General features: G+C 39.4%; 1 protein-coding gene across 9 annotated transcripts in view; it reads right to left on the bottom strand.

Annotated features, from left to right (window-relative positions):
• The window catches only part of GPHN (gephyrin), a 245,136-nt gene that overhangs the window by 96,293 nt on the left and 128,361 nt on the right, over positions 1–20,482 (bottom strand). For all 9 annotated transcript variants that reach the window (XM_083349020.1, XM_083349019.1, XM_083349018.1 and 6 more), the window contains 2 exons: positions 13,925–14,019; positions 6,584–6,650 (listed from right to left, as the gene is read on the bottom strand). In XM_083349020.1, coding sequence (XP_083205146.1) covers positions 6,584–6,650; positions 13,925–14,019 — 162 coding nt within the window. The remainder of the gene's footprint in view (positions 1–6,583; positions 6,651–13,924; positions 14,020–20,482) is intronic.

The raw sequence follows: 20,482 nt of genomic DNA on the forward strand, positions 1-20,482 counted from the left end.
AAAGGAAATTTGGTTTACACCCTTAAATTAAATGGTTGGAGGGAGGAGGCTAGAAGGACCTGCAGAAACTACCTTTATTCCTTTTCTTCCTTTTTAATATATGTGTGGGGGAAAGAATGAAAATTAAGCACTTTTTGTGATCTCACGAAAATGTAATTAATCCAACATTCTGCCTGATAGCTGTTGATAGGTTGTCCGTTCAATTATCTATGATTTCTTTATCTTACACCTATGATTTCAAGTTAATAAAAGGATGTATGAAGAAAGGGAAGGAGGGAGAAGCAGCTTCAAGCAAAATCCCTTGAACAGTGTTTTTGTGCTCTTTACTGCCATAAAATTCTAAAGGTCCACAATATTATATTTCAAAAAGGATGATAAAAAAAATCAAACTCTGAACTCTGCTTATTAACAATTATAATTTATACTATAAGTAAAGAATTAGAATATATAAAGACAAAGAAACTAAAGTGATAACCTTTGTATCATAAATAAATAAATAAATATCAAAGAAAAACACAATTATGGGATTTGCTTTCCTGTGGTTTGATGGAGATCGTGAAATAATCATACAGAGCACTATTTGAGCTAAGGAAAGACATGTGGAAACCTTTGCAACTGTTTGCCAATGTACAGATTCCATTTCACAGAACAAATTCTTTTAATAGTCACCAGTCATCCATGAAGTTGCACCATCTAAAATCAAGTTATCAAGTATATAACCAAATATATAACAAGTATAACAAGTGGAAAGAGGGGGACATAACTAAGGCAGAATAACAGAAAATAGCCCCAGCCTGCAAAAATGAAGTGAGGAAAGCTAAGGCTCAAAATGAACTAAGGCTTGCAACAAAAGTCAAAAATAACAAAAAAACCCGCTTCTTTCAACATGTAAAAAACAAGAAAAAAGTCAAGGAAATGATTGGTCTATTAGTGGGAGAAAGTGGCAAGAAAGTGACAAGCAACAGGGAGAAAGCAGAACTATTTAATTCGTTTTTTGCATCTGTCTTTACACAAAGGGAAAAAAACAGTCCGACCTATCAAAAATAGTACCGTAAAAAACAGATTAGAAACACAAGTTAAGATAGGCAAGAAAATTGTAAATGAGCACCTGTCCAGCCTAGACGAGTTCAAATCACCAGGCTCAGATGGATTACATCCCAAGGTTCTGAAGGAACTGGCAGATGTGATCTCAGAACCACTGAACTATATCTTTCAAAGATCCTGGAGCACTGGGGAACTACCAGAGGACTGGAAGAGAGCTGATGTAGTTCCCATCTTCACAAAAGAGAAAAAAAATAGATCCAGGAAATTACAGACCTTCAGCCTAACCTCAATACCTGGGAAGATTCTGGAAAAGATAATCAAACAACAAATCAGCAAACACCTTGATGCAAACAAAGTCATTACCAAAAACCAACATGGGTTTGTCAAAAACAGATCATGCCAGACAAATCTTATTGCATTCTTTGGCCAAGTGACAAAATTAGTGGATCAGAGGAATGCTGTGGATATAATTTGATAAAGTAGATCACAACCTACTACTTGATGATATAGAAAAATGTGGATTAGACAGCATTACCACCAGATGGATTCGTAGCTGTCTGACCAGCTGTACTCAAGTGTGTGGTCCTCAATGCATCTATATGGAGGGAAGTGTGTAGTGGAATGCCCCAGGGCTCTGTTCTGGGCCCAGTGCTCTTTAACATCTTCATCAATGATCTGGATGAGGGGTGATGCCCTCGACGTGATGTCCCGTTGCCTGGAGGCAGTCCGGGTTTGGATGGGGAGAAACAGGCTTCGTCTCCATCCTGCCAAGACTGAGTGGCTGTGCATACCGGCATCTCAGACTAACCAATCTTTTCCATTGTTTTTTTGTTTTTTTTTAATTGAAAAGTTTTAGAGTACATTTTGTCTTTAACAATCCCCCCTCCCCCCACCCCTACCTACCCCCCACCCCTTTTCCATTGTTAACTATGGGGGGGTGAGGTGTTACCCCCTGTTGATAGGGCCCGCAACTTGGGCGTCCTCCTGGATTCATGGCTCAGTTTGGAAGATCATATAGGAGCCGTGGCCAGGGGGGCTTTTGCCCAGGTTTGCCTGGTGCGCCAGTTACGGCCCTATCTGGACCGAGATGCCCTACGCACAGTCACGCATGCACTCGTGACCTCCCGACTAGACTACTGCAATGCTCTCTACATGGGGCTGCCCCTGAGGACCACTCGGAGGCTTCAGCTGGTGCAGAATGCAGCCGCGTGAGTTGTGATGGGAGTCTCCCAAAACTCCCATTTAACACCTCTTCTCCGCGAGCTGCATTGGCTTCCAGTTGCCCTCCGGGTGAGATTCAAGGTGCTGGTGATGACCTATAAAGCCCTAAATGGCATGGGCCCGGATTATCTGAGGGAGCACCTGCTGCCAGCGTCAATTTCCCCTCGTCCTGTGCGCTCCCACAGGGAGGGCCTCCTCAGGGTGCTGCCGGTCAAGGATTGCCGGAGGGCGATCCCCAGGGGAGGGCGTTCTCTGTGGGCACACCTGCCCTATGGAATCAACTGCCAATGGAACTCTGGACTGCCCCCGACCTTCGTTCATTTCGCCGGGACCTAAAAACCTGGCTCTTTGAGCTATCTGATTTGGATTGAGGGGTTTAATGTTTTTAAATTGTGATTTTAATTTTTTGCGGCTAGACTTAATTTAATTTAATTTTAATTTTATATTGTATTGTTTTGAAATTTTGCCTTGTAAACCGCCCTGAGTCCTTTGGGAGTAGGGTGGTATATAAACCGAATAAATAAATAAATAAATAAATAAATAAATAAATAAATAAATAAATAAATAGGGAAGTCTTCCCGTGATCTTGATTCTATCCCTCTGTTAATGCAGCCTAGCACTGTGTTGGCTTTTTTGGCAGCTGCAGCACATTGCTGGCTCATATTCAAGTGATTGTCCACTAGGACTTCGAGATCCCTCTCACAGTTACTACTATTGAGCAAGGTACCTACCACCTATACTATACTTGTGCATTTGGTTTTTCTTGCCTAAGTTTAGAACCTTACTTTTTCACCATTGAATTTCTTTTTGTTAGATAGTGCCCAGTGTTCAAGTCTGTCCAGATCCTCCTGTATCTTAAGCCTGTCTTCTGGAGTGTTGGCTATTCCTGCCAGCTTGGTGTTGTCTATCCCCTCATCCAGATCATTGATGAAGATGTTGAAGAGCACTGGGCCCAGAACAGAGCCCTGGGGCACCCCACTTCACACTTCCCTCCATATAGATGCATTGAGGACCACACACTTGAGTACGGCCGGTCAGCCAGCTATGAATCCATCTGGTGGTGATGCTGTCTAACCCACATTTTTCTATCTTATCAAGTAGTAGGTTGTGATCTACGTCAGGGCTTTTCAACCTTTTCACCCATTGTACCAGTTTTAGGATAAGACAATATTTGAGTACCACCAGTTGCCCAGCAAGGTGTCAAAAACTTGACCAAAAAAATGGGAAGTCCTTGACTGACAACAGTTCACTTAGTGACTGTTCGAAGTTACAATGGCACTGAAAAAAGTGATTTATGACCATTTTTCACACTTATGACTGTTGCAGCATCCCCAGGGTCATGTGATTTACATTCAGATGCTTGGCAACTGATTCATATTTATGATGGTCATAGTGTCCCAGGGTCGTGTGATCGCTTTTTGCAACCTTCTGACAAGGAAAGTTAGTGGGGAAACCAGATTCACTTAACAACCATGTTGCTAATTTAATCTCTTTCTCTCCTTCTCTCTCTCTCCCTCTCTTTCTCTCTCTCCCTCTCTCTCTTTCTCTCTCCTTCTCTCTCCCTCCCTTTTTCTCTCCTTCTCTCTCCCTATCTTTCTCTCTCCCTCTCTCCCTTCCTTTCTCTCTCTCCTTCTCTCTCTCCCTCTCCCTCTCTCCCTCCATTTTTCTCTCTCTATCTCTCCCTCCCTTTCCCATTGTCCCTCCCTTTCCTTCCTTCCCTCTCTGTCCCTTCCTCCTTCCCTCCCTTACTCTCATTGTTCCTTCCTTCCTTCCTTCCTTCCTTCCTTCCTTCCTTCCTTCCTTCCTTCCTTCCTTCCTTCCTTCCCTCCTTCCTCCCTCTCTCCCTCCCTCCCTTCCAAATCCATTTTTACCAAGAAACCTGATGCCCACTTAACTTTAACACTTCTATCATATTCCAAGCAACCACGCCCCTCAAATCACTTTACAGACATAAATTGAGGAAAATTAATACTCGGTATAGCCCAAACTTTCACAAGAAGACATGCTTCTAATGATAAGAAATATATTCTGATGGGGGGTTTCTGGTTAAGAAATCAACATGAGCTCATCATTGCTTCCTAACAATAAGGCCACATAGGCACCCTGAGCAGGGTTGCCCTGAATCGTCTTGTGCACACCTGCCCGCTTACCAGAGCTGCGCGCCAGGATCAAAAGAACCAAAACCTGTAACAGGAGGCAGCAGCCATGATGAGGCCACTCAGAAGCCGTTTTTGTCTCTCCCGCTATAACCTCCCTGTCTCTCTCTCACCAGCCCCGATCGTAAAATAACCCTCCTCTCTGTGGTGGCTCCCGCAGTCTATCGGATAGCAAGAGCCACGGTGGCACGCCCTTCCGCTCAGTGCGAGTTTAACGCCATCACCCAATTACAAGCTGCTTGACAAGGGAGTTGACTGAAGGGACAGTGAACCAATCAACGATCAGAGTTGAGGCTCTTGTGAGGTAACGCCTCTCGGGGATCGATTTGGAGGCGGGGAGGAGAACAGCTGAGGGCTGCCCGTGTGACCTGCCGGGCTGCTTTCCAAGTGATAAGTGCTTCTTCGGGGCTCAGCAGATGCACCAGGATCAGTGCCACTTTCAGCCCATACATTTAACCCACCCAAAACTGTTGCCTTCCATTGCAGAACAAGAAAGGGGGCTTTGAGAACCAAAACAAAACAAACTGCCAGGATTTCCTAACTCGCCTGACACCCTCCTGGGCAGGTTGCTTGAGCTAAGCGGGATCGGGATGGCCAAGAAGCACCAAGAAGAGGTGCTGCTTCTGGACAAACGCTTCCCCTCCGCCAGTGCGCCCGATTCAACAAACACACACACACACACACCGCCAGCAAGGCGACTCTTTGGGCTGGCCCATTTTGTCCCCAAGAGTCCCCTTTCAAAAGAGGATGCCAAAGCCCCCAGAGCACCACCCTGGTCACCTTTCCTGTCTCCATAGGGCAGCCGCTCACCAAGATTCCCATGACATCTGTCCAGAGCCTGGAGAAACTCTTGAGGATGCCACCGCTGCTGCTGCTGCTGCTGCCACTGGCACCCACTGAGGCTTGCTCCTCTTCTTCTTCCATCGCCCGCCACCTCTCAGCCACAGTGTGGCTCAGCGCAGGTGAGTCTGGCACTAGCCGAGGGTGATGTTGAGCCCCGTGGGCCCGACACATAAAGGAGGGGGGGAACCCAGTGCCGGCCCGCCACCTCCCTCCTGGTCTCCTCACTGGCTGGAGCCACCACTGGGAGGCCACTGAAACTCCAGGAGCCCTCTGGAGTGGTCGGTCCCAGTTCCAGGTTCGCAGCCTCCCTCCTGCTTTCTTCACTGGGTGGAGCCACTGCCGGGAGGCCAGCAGAACGCCATGAGCCCTCCAGAGTGGTCAATCCCAGTTCCAGGCTCGCTGCTCCCCTTGTGCTTTCTTCACCGGCTGGAGCCACCGCCGGGAGCCCTCTGGAGCGGTCAGTCCCGGAGCGGTCAGGCCCAGTTCCAGGCTCGCCGCCTTTCCCCCGTTCTCCTCACCAGCTAGGGTGAGGTTCTGCCAGCCCCCACCGCCCCGCCCAGATGCCCTCACCACCCCAAGCGTTTTTTACTAACCTGCTTTTAGCTACATTCCGTTTCTCCGCTTCTCTGCCTTCGCCACGTGTTTGTGGGACTATTGGTAAAAAAGAAAAAAAAGTTCCATGAATCTTTCTAACTTCTTGCAAGATCTTGCGAGAAGTTAGACAGTCTCATGGAACTTTTTTTGTCCCACAAACACGCACCTGAGATGCGAGTGGAAAAACGGAATGCAGCTGAAAGCAGGTTAGTAAAAAAACGCTTTTTACTTTTATTTTTTTACTTTTTTTTTACAGTGCTGTTCAACCGGTCCTATCCGTACCACCAGCCAGGTGCTCGCATACCACTAGTGGTTCGCATACCACCAGTTGAAAAGCCCATATCTACTTTATCAAATGCCTTACTGAAGTCCAAGTAAATTATATCCACAGCATTCCTCTGGTCCACTAATTTTGTCACTTGGTCAAAGAAAGCAATAAGATTTGTCTGACATGAGCTGTTTTTGATAAACCCATGTTGGCTTTTAGTAATGACTTTGTTTGCCTCTAGGTGTTCACTGATTCATTGTTTATCTTTTCCAGAATCTTCCCAGATATTAAGGTCAGGATGGGAGGAGTGCCTTCACCTCCTGAATGAATGGCACTGATTAAAATATTTCTCATCTTTCCTGTTAATTACACTACATTAAATTATATTTACTATTTATGGAAGGAAATTTTGTAATCATCAAAAGATCTTTAGTTCCTCATGAAAAACACTGCTTACCTGTGATCCTTTCTTGCTACCTGGAAGGTTAATTATGAGTGTTTTCCCTCTGATTCCACACACAGGTCTGGGGGGAGGGGGGAGAGGAGAAAAAAAGGGGAGAGAAATGAGTGCTAAGACACAGGAAATTAACAATTGTTTTTAATAAAACATAATTTTAAGCAACCTCAAAAAGGTGAGGTCATAGAATTCATTCAGTGGAAAAGACGTTTTCTTAGAAGTAGAGTTGATTAAAGAAGTCTTCATGATCAAATTAGTTTTACTTAGCTCATAAACAAAATATTAATGCTTTTTCACATATATACATTCAGGTGGTCTTGGACTTATGACCATTCTTTTAATGACAGTTCTAAGTTGTGACAGTGCTGAAAAAAAGTAACTTATGACCCATCCTTGAAGTTACAACTGTTGCAGCAATCCCACAGTCATGTGACTGTAATTCAGGCACTAGGCAACTGGCTTGCATTTATAATGATTAGAGCATTTTGCTGTCACATGAACAAACTTATTGTAGACTGCATGGGAATGTTTAGCTGTGATATTAAGACATCTTTGTTCTAATGTTTTATTCCATTGCTGACATATATTGTTTTTATTTTGGGGGTTTTAGCCACCCAGAGTATAAGATGTGCAGCCATTTAAATGCTTTAAAGAAACAACTAAATAAGTTCATATAAACATGGCTTCCTGTTGCTCAATGATGTTAGAGCTGCTTATATCAGCTGTCCGTCCCTGAATATTGGTATTTTCCCTAAAACTGTCATCAAGTGAAAAAGATTGAAAGTAATATGAATGATTAATTGATTTTCAGACCACTGTTATCGGAACTGATTCAGAACAGCTTTCATATCTATTTGTGTACATAACATTAAAAATTGCAAGTCCAAAATACAAATACATGTGTTTTACAAATACAATAAATACAACAATATATTTTTTGTATTTTATTAATATAAAGTACAATGCCAGAGATAAATAACATTCTACATTAATTAGAATTAATTAAACATCTCACAACTTTCCACCTTTCAAAGCCTGCTGAAAAAGCCAGGTTTTTCTAGCATTTTTGAAACCCAACAGATTAAGGACTGTCTGGATCTCAGGGTTAATAATATTCCCCAAAGGGGGGGGTAGCAATTGAAAAGCTCACCATCAAATACATATCTATATACTAAAGCAGAATTCCAGCACTTGTGGAATCTGTTTTCTGATGGTATAACTTGAAGGGCTGACAATATGACACAAGAATCATATAAAGCAGGGGTGTCAAACTCAATTTCATTGAGGGCTGCATCAGCATTGCGGTTGCCCTCGGGGGGCCAGGTGGGTGTGGCCAGGGTAGGCACAGCCTACTGGGTGGGTGTGGCTGGAGTACGTGTGGCCTACTGGGTGGGCATGGCCAGCTCTACATAGTTTGCATCAAGGGTGCCTATGGGGGCCTGGGCAGGAGTGGGACAGATCTGAGGGTCTCTGGCAGAAGGAGATGGGACCGGGGCAAGTGCCAAGGCATGGTCCACTGGAGGAGCCTCACTGTTCCTCTCAGGCCATGTGGGGGGAAGGCTGGACGGTGGTGCAGAGGTCAAATGCCCAGCCCAGCCCTCAAGCACTAAGCCCAGCCCCACTTCCCCAAGGGGGCACCCAGCTGCACTTACCTCCTTCTCAAGCCTGCTGCTGCTCCTTAGCCAGGTTGCTCATGATGGGTATGAGGGCAAAGTCAAGAGGGAGGCCCACTCCCTCTCCATGTGAGGAGACCTGGCTTTGTATTCAAAGTTTCCTTAGCAATAGGATGGGAGACCCCCCAGGATAGGCCAGGAGGAGGGGCAAGGGGATGGTGAAAGTGCAGCAGGGAAGGACTAAGGCAGGACTTCCCTCAGACCCTCCCTCTCCTTCCTTCCTTCCTTCCTTCCTCCCTTCCTTCCTTCCTTCCTTCCTTCCTTCCTTCCTCCCTCCCTCCCTTCCTCCCTCCCTCCCTCCCTTCCTTCCTTCCTTCCTTCCTTCCTTCCTTCCTTCCTTCCTTCCCTCCCTCCCTCCTAAGAGTGGTGGGAAGATATTTGAGATGAGGGACGGAGAAAAACAGGCAAGAAACGCAGCCGGGGAAGTGTCAGCAGGAGAATATACAATACTAAGTTAGTTTGTTACTGATCTCCTAGAACAAGAAAATATTTCAAGGATGACGTTCTAAACTGCAACTTGCCAACTTTTCAATTCTATATACAGTATGTGAGACTGATTAGAACACATACAGAAGTTTCTCTTCTACTTTTGTAAACTAAACATTTAGTGGGAAAGACTCAGGCAGCACTAGAACTCACAGTCTCCAAGTTTCTATCCTGATGCTTTAACTATTACGGTATATCAGACTGGCTTTTCTACAATGTTTCAACACACAAAAAAAGTGCTTAGTGATAGGAACCAAGAAATAATATGCAATTCCCACTGAAAGGATTTTGGTTCCATCTAAGTACTCCTTTTACAACATTATTATCTAGTTTGGAACATACTTCACATGTTACCTTTCTTTATTAACATTATGTTAACTCTTAATTATATATTGTATTCCCTCTCCAAATAGTGATTGATGTCACCTAGATTTCTAATCCTGAACGTCTTTTGCAGTTGAGAAACGATGTTAGCTGCATCCTGTTCAGTCTTAGTAATAATTGCTATGTCGTCAGTAAATAGCAACAACAAAGAAAGTACACCATTATCTTCCTTCTTAAACAAACATGGATCTGTGATGCTGGCAACAAAGCCCATTGCAGCTAACTCGTTTACAATACAGTTGTTCCATTCATATCCTGATTGTTTCAAGCAATAAAGACTCTTCTTTAGTTTCCAACAATCAGTTTTTTACACCTGTTTTTACACCTAGTGGTTTTGTTATATAGATAGTGTTTTGTTAAGGCGCAAGCAGATATGCTGTTTCTACATCTACATGGTTTATTTTGTACCGATTCTTAGCTGCCCAAACTAATGCTGCTCTCAACGTAGTAGGTCTCAGACTAGGTGCAAACACTTCATCATAGTCCTTGTCTGACTGAGCAAATCCTTGAGCAACTAAACGTGCCTTATGGGTAACAGTCCTATCTACACCCCTCTTCAGTTTCTGGACCCACTTGCAACCAATTGCACGCTCTCCTGGTGGAAGTCCAACGTTTTCATATACATCTAGATCCTGCAAGGATTTCAACTCTTTATCCATTGCTGCCTTCCATGCACTCTGATCCTTTGCAAGATAGTTTAATCTCACCAAAGTTAGAAGGCTCTGTATTCACTTGAAACACAATGCCAGCCTTGTATCTATCAGGTGGACGCCTATCACAAGTTGAGCATCTAGGCAGTACAGGATAGGATCAACACCAACACTTTCCTGCTCCAGTTTGCTCCAACCAACGTGTTCTAGAAACCTAGCACTAGCACTACAGTACACGCTAGTGGCACCTTGTTTCCAAAACCTAAATGACCTATGGTTGGACTCATAGCCAACAAAAAACATTTTCTTTGCTCTATGTTGTCCTTTTTGCCTCATTTGCGATGGAATATGAACCCATGCTGGGACTCCAAATGTGTGAAAGTAACCCAAATCAGGTTTCCTACCATGCCAGCGTGTATATGGTAATTCACCGGTTGTGGAATTAACCACAATGTTTAAGATGTGGTTAGCACACATTGTCACCTCTCCCCAAGGTTTTTCGGGTAACCCAGAATCAGACAATATTGTTCTAGCCATAGCCTGCAGCATTTGCCCTCGTTGCTCGATAAAACGCGTTGTGTTGTGGTCTGTAAGGGGCTGAATGCCTATGTTCAATGCCAGCCTTCTGTAGCAGAGCTACAAAACGCTTATTGGTAAACTCAGTACCATTATCCGTTATAAGGCAAAGAACTTTACGTTCCATTTTCTTTTCAGCAAACTTCAGACAGTTTGCAAAATACTGGAATGTTTCTGCTTTGGTTTTCATTAAGTAACAGAAACCATAACGTGAATAATGATCCATGATACTCAAGATATAGGAGGCTCCACCAAAACTTGGTTTCATAGGGCCGATGATATCTGCAAACACTACCTCTAAAGGTACAGTGGTCTTAAAACCATTAGTTCTGTTTGCAGGGGTTACCTTGCTTTTCTCTTGGCTATGCGCATTACAGTTCAAATACCGTTGACATGGTTTCAATTTTATCCCTTCAGACAATTCAACAGTCCTCCGTAGCATTTTGAAATTTACATGTCCTAAACGCCTATGGAGCAGATGAATACACTCATCATGTGGTTTTTTGTTCTCATAGATAGAATTTGCATCAGCCGTGATTACTGGGTTGTCTGTGAGAACAAATAAATCGTTCTGTAAGTTAGCAGTAACTCTAGTACCATCTTTTTCAATAATGCATTTATCTCCCCTAAATGTTACTACGAACCCAGCCTTTAACAATGCCTTAACGGATAACAAGTTAAACCTTAGTGTAGGCACATATAACATTGGTAAATGCTCATTAATACATGAACAGTATGCAGTACCTTCTCCAGATGCTTTCATTTTCCATCCGTTGGCCAATGACACATACTGTTTGCTATTAGTCACATTGACAAACCGTTCCTTGGTCCTGGTTATACAATGAGAGGCCCCACTATCAACCACCCACAAATCATGGTTTACGGTTGTTGGTGACCTAGATATGGCTAAACTAACATCTTTTCCTGCTCTCCTATTGCTGGCAGTATTCTGTTTCTTACCCTTTTTACAGAATTTAGCAATATGCCCTTTAGCCCCACAAGAATAACATTTTCTAACAGTATAGGCAGTTGTAGACAGTTTTTCTTCTTGTGGTTGTGTCTCTCTCAGCTGGTCTCTGTCTTGCCTTCTTCTGGACTCTTCCAGTAATCTTCCAGTTATGTCAGTCAATGTCAGGTCAGCTCTGGTCAGGACTTCCAGTGAAGAAACAAAAGCATCATAGCTTTCATCCAGAGAGGAAAGAATAATGTAGACCTGATGCAGCTCTGAAAAATCAGCTCTTTTTCATGTAGCTCTTGCAGAGTTTTCTTCATTAACATTAAATGAGCTAACATATCTCCACCTTTCAGAAGACGAGCTCTAAACAATCTACATGTAAGGTGTATATGTGCACCCACACTATCACGAACATAGATACGTCTTAAAGTGTCCCAACACCTAGCAGCAGACTCCTCACCACGAATATAGACAAGCTGCTGGTCATTCAGTGTTAGTCCAATTATGCAAAGAGCTCTATCTTCTTTGCGTCTTCATCATCTGCTGGATCCCAAGCAGTCACATCCGGCGGATCATGAACTACAGCCCATAGCCCTTCCTTTCGCAGAAGTAAGCAACATTTCGTAGACCAGGAAACATAGTTTGTTCTGTCTAACCAGGTAATCATGGAGATACTGGTTGACTGTTCTTGTGCCATTTTTCAGTTGAACAGATAACACAAACCCAGCTATCTGAATATGGTACTGTGCACACTAACTCTCAATATGTCCTGGGCCCATAACCAATGATAAGGATGAGCAGAGCAACTCTTGAGCGAAAGAGAGCTTGCACAAAAAAGAGGATACTGAGAGTAGTTAAGTTTACACAGCAACCACACAGATACACTGAGGTGTGTACAAAAGTTTTACTTGTGGGATAAGAAAATAGCACAGTCCAGGAAAAAAACAGTCCAGGTCATACACGAGTAATGAAAAAGATAGCAGATAACATCAGTCCAAGGATTATCCGATACAGAGTCTTCTTACCAGTCCATAAGTCAAACACAGTTCTACAGGTTTAGCAAAACAGTAGCAAACCCACCAACCATGATAAACAGCAAGTAACAGCAAGCGAAACAGAGACAGAGAGAAGCTATGTCTCTAGCTCCCTCTTATGGCCGTAGGAAACAGCGGTGGCCAATCATTAGAAGGTATGATACAATGCATTACATAGTTAAAGTGATACATTACAGTTCTATAACAATGATACAATCATAGTTCATATATATATTGCCAACCCAACCAGTTAGGCCACAGACATATACCTAACAGATTTGCAAAATTTATTTTAAATATTTGCTATTAGTGAAAACAGGGAAATTAGTGCTAAAGAGAAAAAAAAATCTGAAAAAATAATTTCTACAGATGTAGCGTGATAGTGATTAAGGTTGGACTGACACCAGGAATGCCCACATTCTTGTCTACCTCAGCCACAGAAGTTCACTGGATGACATATGAAAAGTAGTATATCTCTCCAATATGAAAAGTAGGATATCTAGTACATAAATAAAATGCACTAATTTTATTCTAATTTAATTTTAGGAATCTGAAATAATTATAAATATAAGTGTCATGGTTCCAACAGATGAAACTCTTCAAAAGAACTTCGAGGTATTGTTTACCTTAAAGAATCTTTTATTCGAGAAACAAAGTATTGGCACTACATAGTTGAAACCAAAAACTAAATTTCCCTTCCCTGGATACAAAGTAATAAACACAATTCCCTCCTCCAATAAATAGTAATAAATCACATTCCCCAATTACTTTGAAGTGTGGGCTTTCTCCCCAGCTCTCCAGCCCGCCAAAACTCTATCAACTCTGGGCCCAATGACCTTGGGTTCCCACAGCTGAGTTATTATTTTTATGACTAGCTGGACAAGCTGGACCCTCATCCACATTCCCCCTCCCAGCATCAACTAACTCTAAACACAATAGAGAAAAATTTCCATCTGTTGTCAAAGCAAGAACATCTGATGTTAGCAGTGTTGACCATAAGTAGCCAACAAAACTGGGTTATCCTACAACTTAATCCTTGAAGAAAATATCTCATAGTGTAATATTTTGCATGCACATTTAGTATTTATTTTTATTTATTAAATTGCTGTCCATCTCATTCTGCAAAGTGACCGCTTAGTATGCCTCACTGAGTTCACTGATTTTGCTCCTTGGTGAGTAAAGAATTGGGGCCCTGGGTTAAGTCATGTGGTTTTCAATATTCTCCACAATCTACTTTAAAATATTGTTGTGTAGTGTACTGAAGCAAAATATGCAAAATAGTTGAAAGTGCAACGTAACTTACAGTATACACATTGTTACTATGTGAAAATTTTGCAAGAGAGATTCAATGTCTTTTCTTCCTGAATTCCATCTGTCAAAAATACCCCACAATAAAAAAATAAAGCAAGCAAATAAAAAACCATAATAATAATAATAATAATAATAATAATAATAATAATAATAATAATAATAAAAGCCATTTGGATATCAAAATGAGAAAGGGATGATGAATTACTTTTGTTCATTCCACTACCTTAGGTTTTCTAGAGAAAAACTTTTGATATTTTTGTTAGCATTCTTACCTAGAGAGCATGCCCAAAGGTGTAACATTAAGTGATCCCATCAGCATTGCCAAGGCCATTCCTGGGGCCTCACGTTCTATTACTTCTTTAGTAGCCTGTAATCAAAGATTAAACAGTAGACTGAATGAAAACTAGAAAAATAAAATATAAAGCTAAATAAAATTTCACCATCTCTTTCCTAAAATCAGTACAACATGGGATTTGAATGTCAATTAATTTGGGCTTAAAATCATTATATACTTATCTCATTAAAATTAGCTTATGCCCATATATTCTGCCACAATGTCTGAAAATTGTTCTGTATCAAAAATGGTATCTTTCAGTCACTGACCACAACAGTTTTGCATCTATAAATATTAAATATTATATTATTACTTTTGCCTGTTCCTTTAGATTTCTCCTGGAAATTGAAATATGCTGAACAGTTCAGAAAATTATTAGAAAGGATTGGCTCATATGGTCTTTCAAAATGCAGATGATTAAGTATTTTCTTTTCATGGAAGATTTATATTTTCTGTCCTTTTTTGTTGATTCATGATATAAGAGATCTCCTTCTAATTGGAAGGCATTTGTATACTGAGGCAATCTTTTGAGATTAAAATGGTAGCCAAATTTCAATTATACGATGCTCTATTTTTTAGAAAAAGGAAAACCTAATTTAAAATGAAACTTGTATGTAATATAAATGTATCTGAACAAAGTATACAATTATAATCTTAAAGTTGAACCCCTGGTTTTCAAAGAAATGAACAATTCCTTACAAAATACATGGATGACTCTTATAGTATGAGCTAATGTGAAGAGAAATAAAATTAGAGAATTACATAAGATTAGGCAGGAGGAAGAAGAGGAATTTTAAGTTGGGAAATTCCTTCCTATGTAAATGTAAATATTTGTAGAAGCTTAATTTTACTCCTATATTCAGGTACTTTTGCCCTGGCTTTCATGACCATCTATTATTGATCATTAGAATTGTTACTAGATGGAGAAAGAAAAAGAAAACACCTAATTTTGTGTAGGATCAGATGGTCTAATGTATAGGTTAATTCTCTTTTTCTTCCAGGTTTCCTAGAACATTTTTAAAGGAAAGGAAGTCTGAAATTCAGGTAATTGGAAAAATGTACCAGCTACCACAAATCATAATCAAGAAGAAAACTACTAGCTGAAAACATTTGTTGATAACATAGCAGCTAAAATTTAATATATGGGTCTCATGGCCCATTTTTAGCTATTATCCTATACACCTTGGTCCCATATCTTAAATTTCACATCATTCAGGCAGGCTTTAATGAGAATGCAGTAAGGTGGATGATTGGATAATTCTGGTCCCAATCCTAAACCATTTTCTTCCCACATAGCAATATTTCCACTCCCATTTCTTTCACTTTTTCTGCATTCATCAGGTGGAGAAAACCATGTTATTTAGATTCTGTTTTATAATGAAGAACAAAAACATTTTTTCTTTTTCTTTTTCTGTTTTTTTTTCAGCAAGCTTCCTCATTATTCCACCTTTGGACATATAAGAATACCATGTCAGAATTCTAAGAACTGGACCAACATTGCTTGGTCTAATTAATTATTGACAAATATATGACCCACTTTAGGGACAATAATGGAAATTTATTAACAATAAAATATGCCTATATAATATATAGAAATTATATGAAGAACAAAAAAATTAATGAGAAAAACTGAATTTTAAAGTAATGAATAAATTCAGATAAGAATTCATTTGCCACAAATGAATGATCAAACTAGATTCGTTACAAATTAAAGAAGCCCTGTGTGTGTGGGAATTCTAGCATTAGGATAAATCTCTCGTTTTGTCCCACTTTCCCAAATTAAATTCGCTCCCACTTTGAATTTGTTGTTTATCTCTTGAAGGAAATTTATAGATTGCAAATAGTACTGGTATATATATATATTTACATAGCAGGTATGAAATGAATGTATGACACTAGGTTGAAGGTGACAGTTGTGGCTGTAACTTAAAAATGAGATGAACACCTATACAGAGAGGACAAAACCAAGTCACTTGTCAAATGATGCTTTCAGAAATAGATAAGAAGGAACTAAGTGGTTAAGAGCCAGAAGAAAAAGAAAATAAATACCATTGGAACAAATACATAAAACAAAGACTTTTAGGGTCTTGGGGCACATCAGTTATTTAAGTTCTTCTAGGTCTAAATAGTTCCACAAGCCTAGTTAAGTAGGATTTAGGTAAGTGAGGTGTGAATAATAATAACAGTTATTGAAAAGAAGAGAGCCTGGGTCACTGATGTTGCTAAATAAGATAATGATAGGATTAAGGAAAAACAGTTGGAAAAAATTATGAATATAGGGACATGCAGATCAAAATAGGGCGGTATATAAATTTAATTAATTAAATAAATAAATAAATAAATAAATAAATAAATAAATAAATAAAATTGAATGCTTATGGAAAAAAGAAATCCGTTGTTAAACCAATCATAATTGGAGTCCTCAGAGCAATACTAGGACTTCCTTGTTATCTGGATACATTGAATGTATCAGACCGAAACTCCCTAATATTACAAAGAAAACACCCTGTTTCAAACTGCTTATATTCTTAGATGCTAGCTGAATAATTCTTAGATCCTTGGTTAAAACTTGAATTATTCAATTTCTGCCATCTTAAACTGTGAATCTAAAATAAATTATTCACACATGCTATCCCAGTGAGGCACAACCCTGATGTGATTGTGGAGCTTACATACTATGCAGAGGATAACAGCTATGGTTCAACCATATTTGTCAGGGTTCATAGAGGAGCCAGACAAAAAGTATCTCTCCCATAAACAATTTACAGGAAACTATATTGGGTTGGCTATTGCCTGGATCAGCAAGGACCCTGATAGATGTTGGAGTTCCTGGATATTTGGGGACAAGTGGGCTATAGGGTACAACATATAATATCCCCTTTATCTATTAATATTGTTGAAATGAAGATCAAAATATATGGGTATTAAAATGTGCTGAAAAAGTTAAATTCAATGGGGTGTACTAATTTTTCACATGACTAAAATAAACAGTTCAGAAAATTCTCAGACATTGACAGAGGCTACATAGCAAGGAGCTGAGAGAAAGGAATTCAGTTTTTGTTTGTTATAAGTACTCAGAGAATCCTTTTTGGGCCAATGACATTTGCAATTTGAAAAACATGTTGTGACACACTCAGTACGTGACTGCCATGGGATATTTGCCTTTTTCCTAAATGACTGACATAGTGGACATACAGCAGCTAATCACAAAATACCCATTTACAGAAGGCTAACTAAGAGCTTTGGCATGCCAGGTACTCCTTTGTGGCTGTGATTATTTTTAATTTATCAATATGTCCCTTTCCCCTCTACAGGTTGTGCAGGTCTGTGTTAGAAGCTTGTGTTTTGCCCTAGAGTATGCCCATTTTCTTTTTAAATAGATTATTAAAAACAAAGAGCCTAGTGAAGGGCAAGAGAGATAAATACAAAAGTACAGCATAGACGAAAACAAAATTAAATCTAATATATGTCTCTGAAAACCAGATGCAAAGGAATATAAGATTAGGCCCTACTTGTTCACTATTCGAAGAACCAGCATATTCAAAGAAACTGGATGCCTTTGGTTTGAAGTATCCCTTATATTGTTTAATTCCATTTTAAAAAATTGTCTCAGGATTAATGGAGATTTTTTTTCAGTTAGGTGATCTGAAAAAACTGGATCTATCCCTTAGACTACTGGATAAAAAAGTATTTTTCTTAGAATACTAATTAATTATAGGGAATTACTGATACAAAAATGAAATCTGAAACTATTCTTCAGCTGTTCTTAACTGAACATCAATATGAACAGGGGATAGATAAATGCTCATCAAGTATTAAAATCATCCAGCATTTTAGTTTCGGATAGAAAAAGTTGTTTTTGAACTTGCAGAAGTAGGAATATGGCACCTGTCATCAATGCGCCATATTATTATATAGATATGTGCTACAAATATATCCTTCAGCTGTATGAAATATTACCAACCACATGACTTGAGAAAACGGGTAGTACCCATTTGCTCACCACTTGTTCAGTAACTGTTTGAAGTTACAATGGTGCTATAACAATATTATTTGAATAAAATAAAGACTAAGATTGTTAGAAGTAAAAGGAAGAAATATAAAGTTGGTTTATTTGATCAAGGTTAAAATAAGATATGTTATTTCTGGTAACCCTTAATGGACTTTTGCTGATACCAGGACTGAAATGACTATGTTTATAGATAAGAGATGGGCATGGGAAGAAGAGATCTGAAAACTGAAATAATGCAGAATGCAATATTCTGCTGACACAAAGAGGATCATAATTAATGCATAGATCTAGCCTCCAAAGTATTTAGCACTTATAAGTCTATAAATTTATAGATCTATAATTACAATCTTTCTATTAAGTACCAATTTATAACATTGTGGATTTATTTTATATCCTACATTCCTAATACCTCTTTTGCAATTCCTAATTAATTTATTTTCCATTTTTATCACACATAGTTAACAAAACAATTCTTTTTTTTATTAAAAAGTTTTACATTTTATTTTTAACAAACAAAACACAACCCCACCCCACCCCCTTCCCACTCCCCAACCCTCCCCAACCCCTCCCTCCCCCCTCCCCCCTCCCCGACTTCCCAGAGCTAAGTACAGGGTATAAGAATACAAACAATCATAATCTACCTTATGCAAACAATCATAAACTATTAAAACTATCGCACTTTAACTCTTATAAATTCACTCCAAACAGTATAAATATCACATCAATAATTATTCAAATGCTGGATAATACTTTTTAGTCCCATATTTACTCCACAGTATTTCTCTGTTGCAAATAGTCTTTCAAGTACACTAAAATCTTTGCCATATCCTCCAAGTTGGGAACTTTTACAGTCCATTCTTCTATAATCGGCAGTTCTTCCTTCTTCCAATATTGCCCTACTAAAAGTCTTACTGCCGTAATTAAATTCAACATCCACTTGATATCCATAACAGTAGTGTCAATAAAAATACCCAATAAGAACAATTACAGACAAAACAAATTTACATCAATCATTAAAAAACCAATTTTCTAATCTTCTTTCCACCTGGTCTGTAATTTTCCATACTAAAATGAAGTTTATACAATCTTTCCTTCTCTTAAGATATTATACAGCTTCAAGTACCATACATTCCTTTCCAAACTTAAAATTTTCTTATATGTAATCACATCATTTTTATATTTTCTATTACGTGTTTCATTATTGCCCATAAAAGTAGCTTACAAGTTAACTTGCATCTACACTGTTTCCCAAACTCGCAACAGAGCATGAATTAAAATATATACCTTAAACACATTATCCACCTTCTTATCACACAATAGATATACATACCAACCAAATAACAAATCATGACCTTCAAAATTTCAGTAAGCACTACTACAATTCTTCCCAATTAAGTTTTCATAATTATTTTAAAATTAAAACAACATAAAATATTACAAAACATAATTATTTTATATAACTCTACATTTGAGGGTGAAAAATATATCCCCAAATATTTAACCCTTTTAACAATTTCAATTCCCATTTACTCTTCTAAAACCGCCTTATATGATCCTTATTACATTATTATCTCCTTCAGTTCTACAACTAAATCTTCAGGGTCGTCTCATTCGTCTAGAAGCAGCAAGCCTCCTCCAATTTCTGGCCTCCTCCAATGATACTGAAATTTGATCCACTCCTGTAACTTTCTCATCTGTCTGCATTGTTCCTTCAGCACCTTGTAAATTCTCTCTGTGTCGTTGAGACTCTCCCTCACTTTTCTTCTTTGTAGATTCCAAAAGTGGTATGGGGGCTGCTTTTAAAACATTACTATAAAAATCACGTGCCTGAATCGCCGTAGTAAGACGATGCCTCATACCTTCATAGGTCACCACCATACCCACTGGTATCTCCCATCTGAACTTGCTATCACGTCGTTTTAATTCTTGTGCCAAAAAAGCAAATTCCTTCCTTCTACTTAAAATTCTTGGACGGATCTCTTTTAAAATCAAGACTTCTTGCTCAGCAATTGCAAATTCAGTATTGTAGGAGGCTTGAATAACCTCATTTCTAATCGCTCTCTTTGTAAAATAAACCACCACATCTCTGGGTAACTTCCTTTGTCTTGCAATCCACGAATTGACACAGAAAATTTTATATATATCTTCCATTATTTCATCTGCTGATCGCCCCAGCACACCTTCCAGAGCCTCAGAAACTATTTTCTTCAAATTTTCTTTAGGATCTTCTTTTAAGCCTCTGATTCTCACGGCAAACTCCTTCTGATGATACTGTACCAAGGTCAAATCACAATCAATTTTCTCCACCACATTTTCGGTTTCTGTCATTTTTACTTCTAATCTAGTATTATTTTGACTGAGATCTTCCACTCTTTCATCCAAACGCTCAATAAATATAGCCATGCCTTGAAATGCAGATAAGAAGTCTGCCCTTATTTCTGTTAGTTTCTCTGTGATCTTTTCATCCATAACCTCAGCTAGTTT

The sequence above is a fragment of the Vipera ursinii genome (genome assembly GCF_947247035.1).
Source record: "Vipera ursinii genome assembly, chromosome: 1".
In the NCBI taxonomy this organism is placed as follows: domain Eukaryota; kingdom Metazoa; phylum Chordata; class Lepidosauria; order Squamata; family Viperidae; genus Vipera; species Vipera ursinii.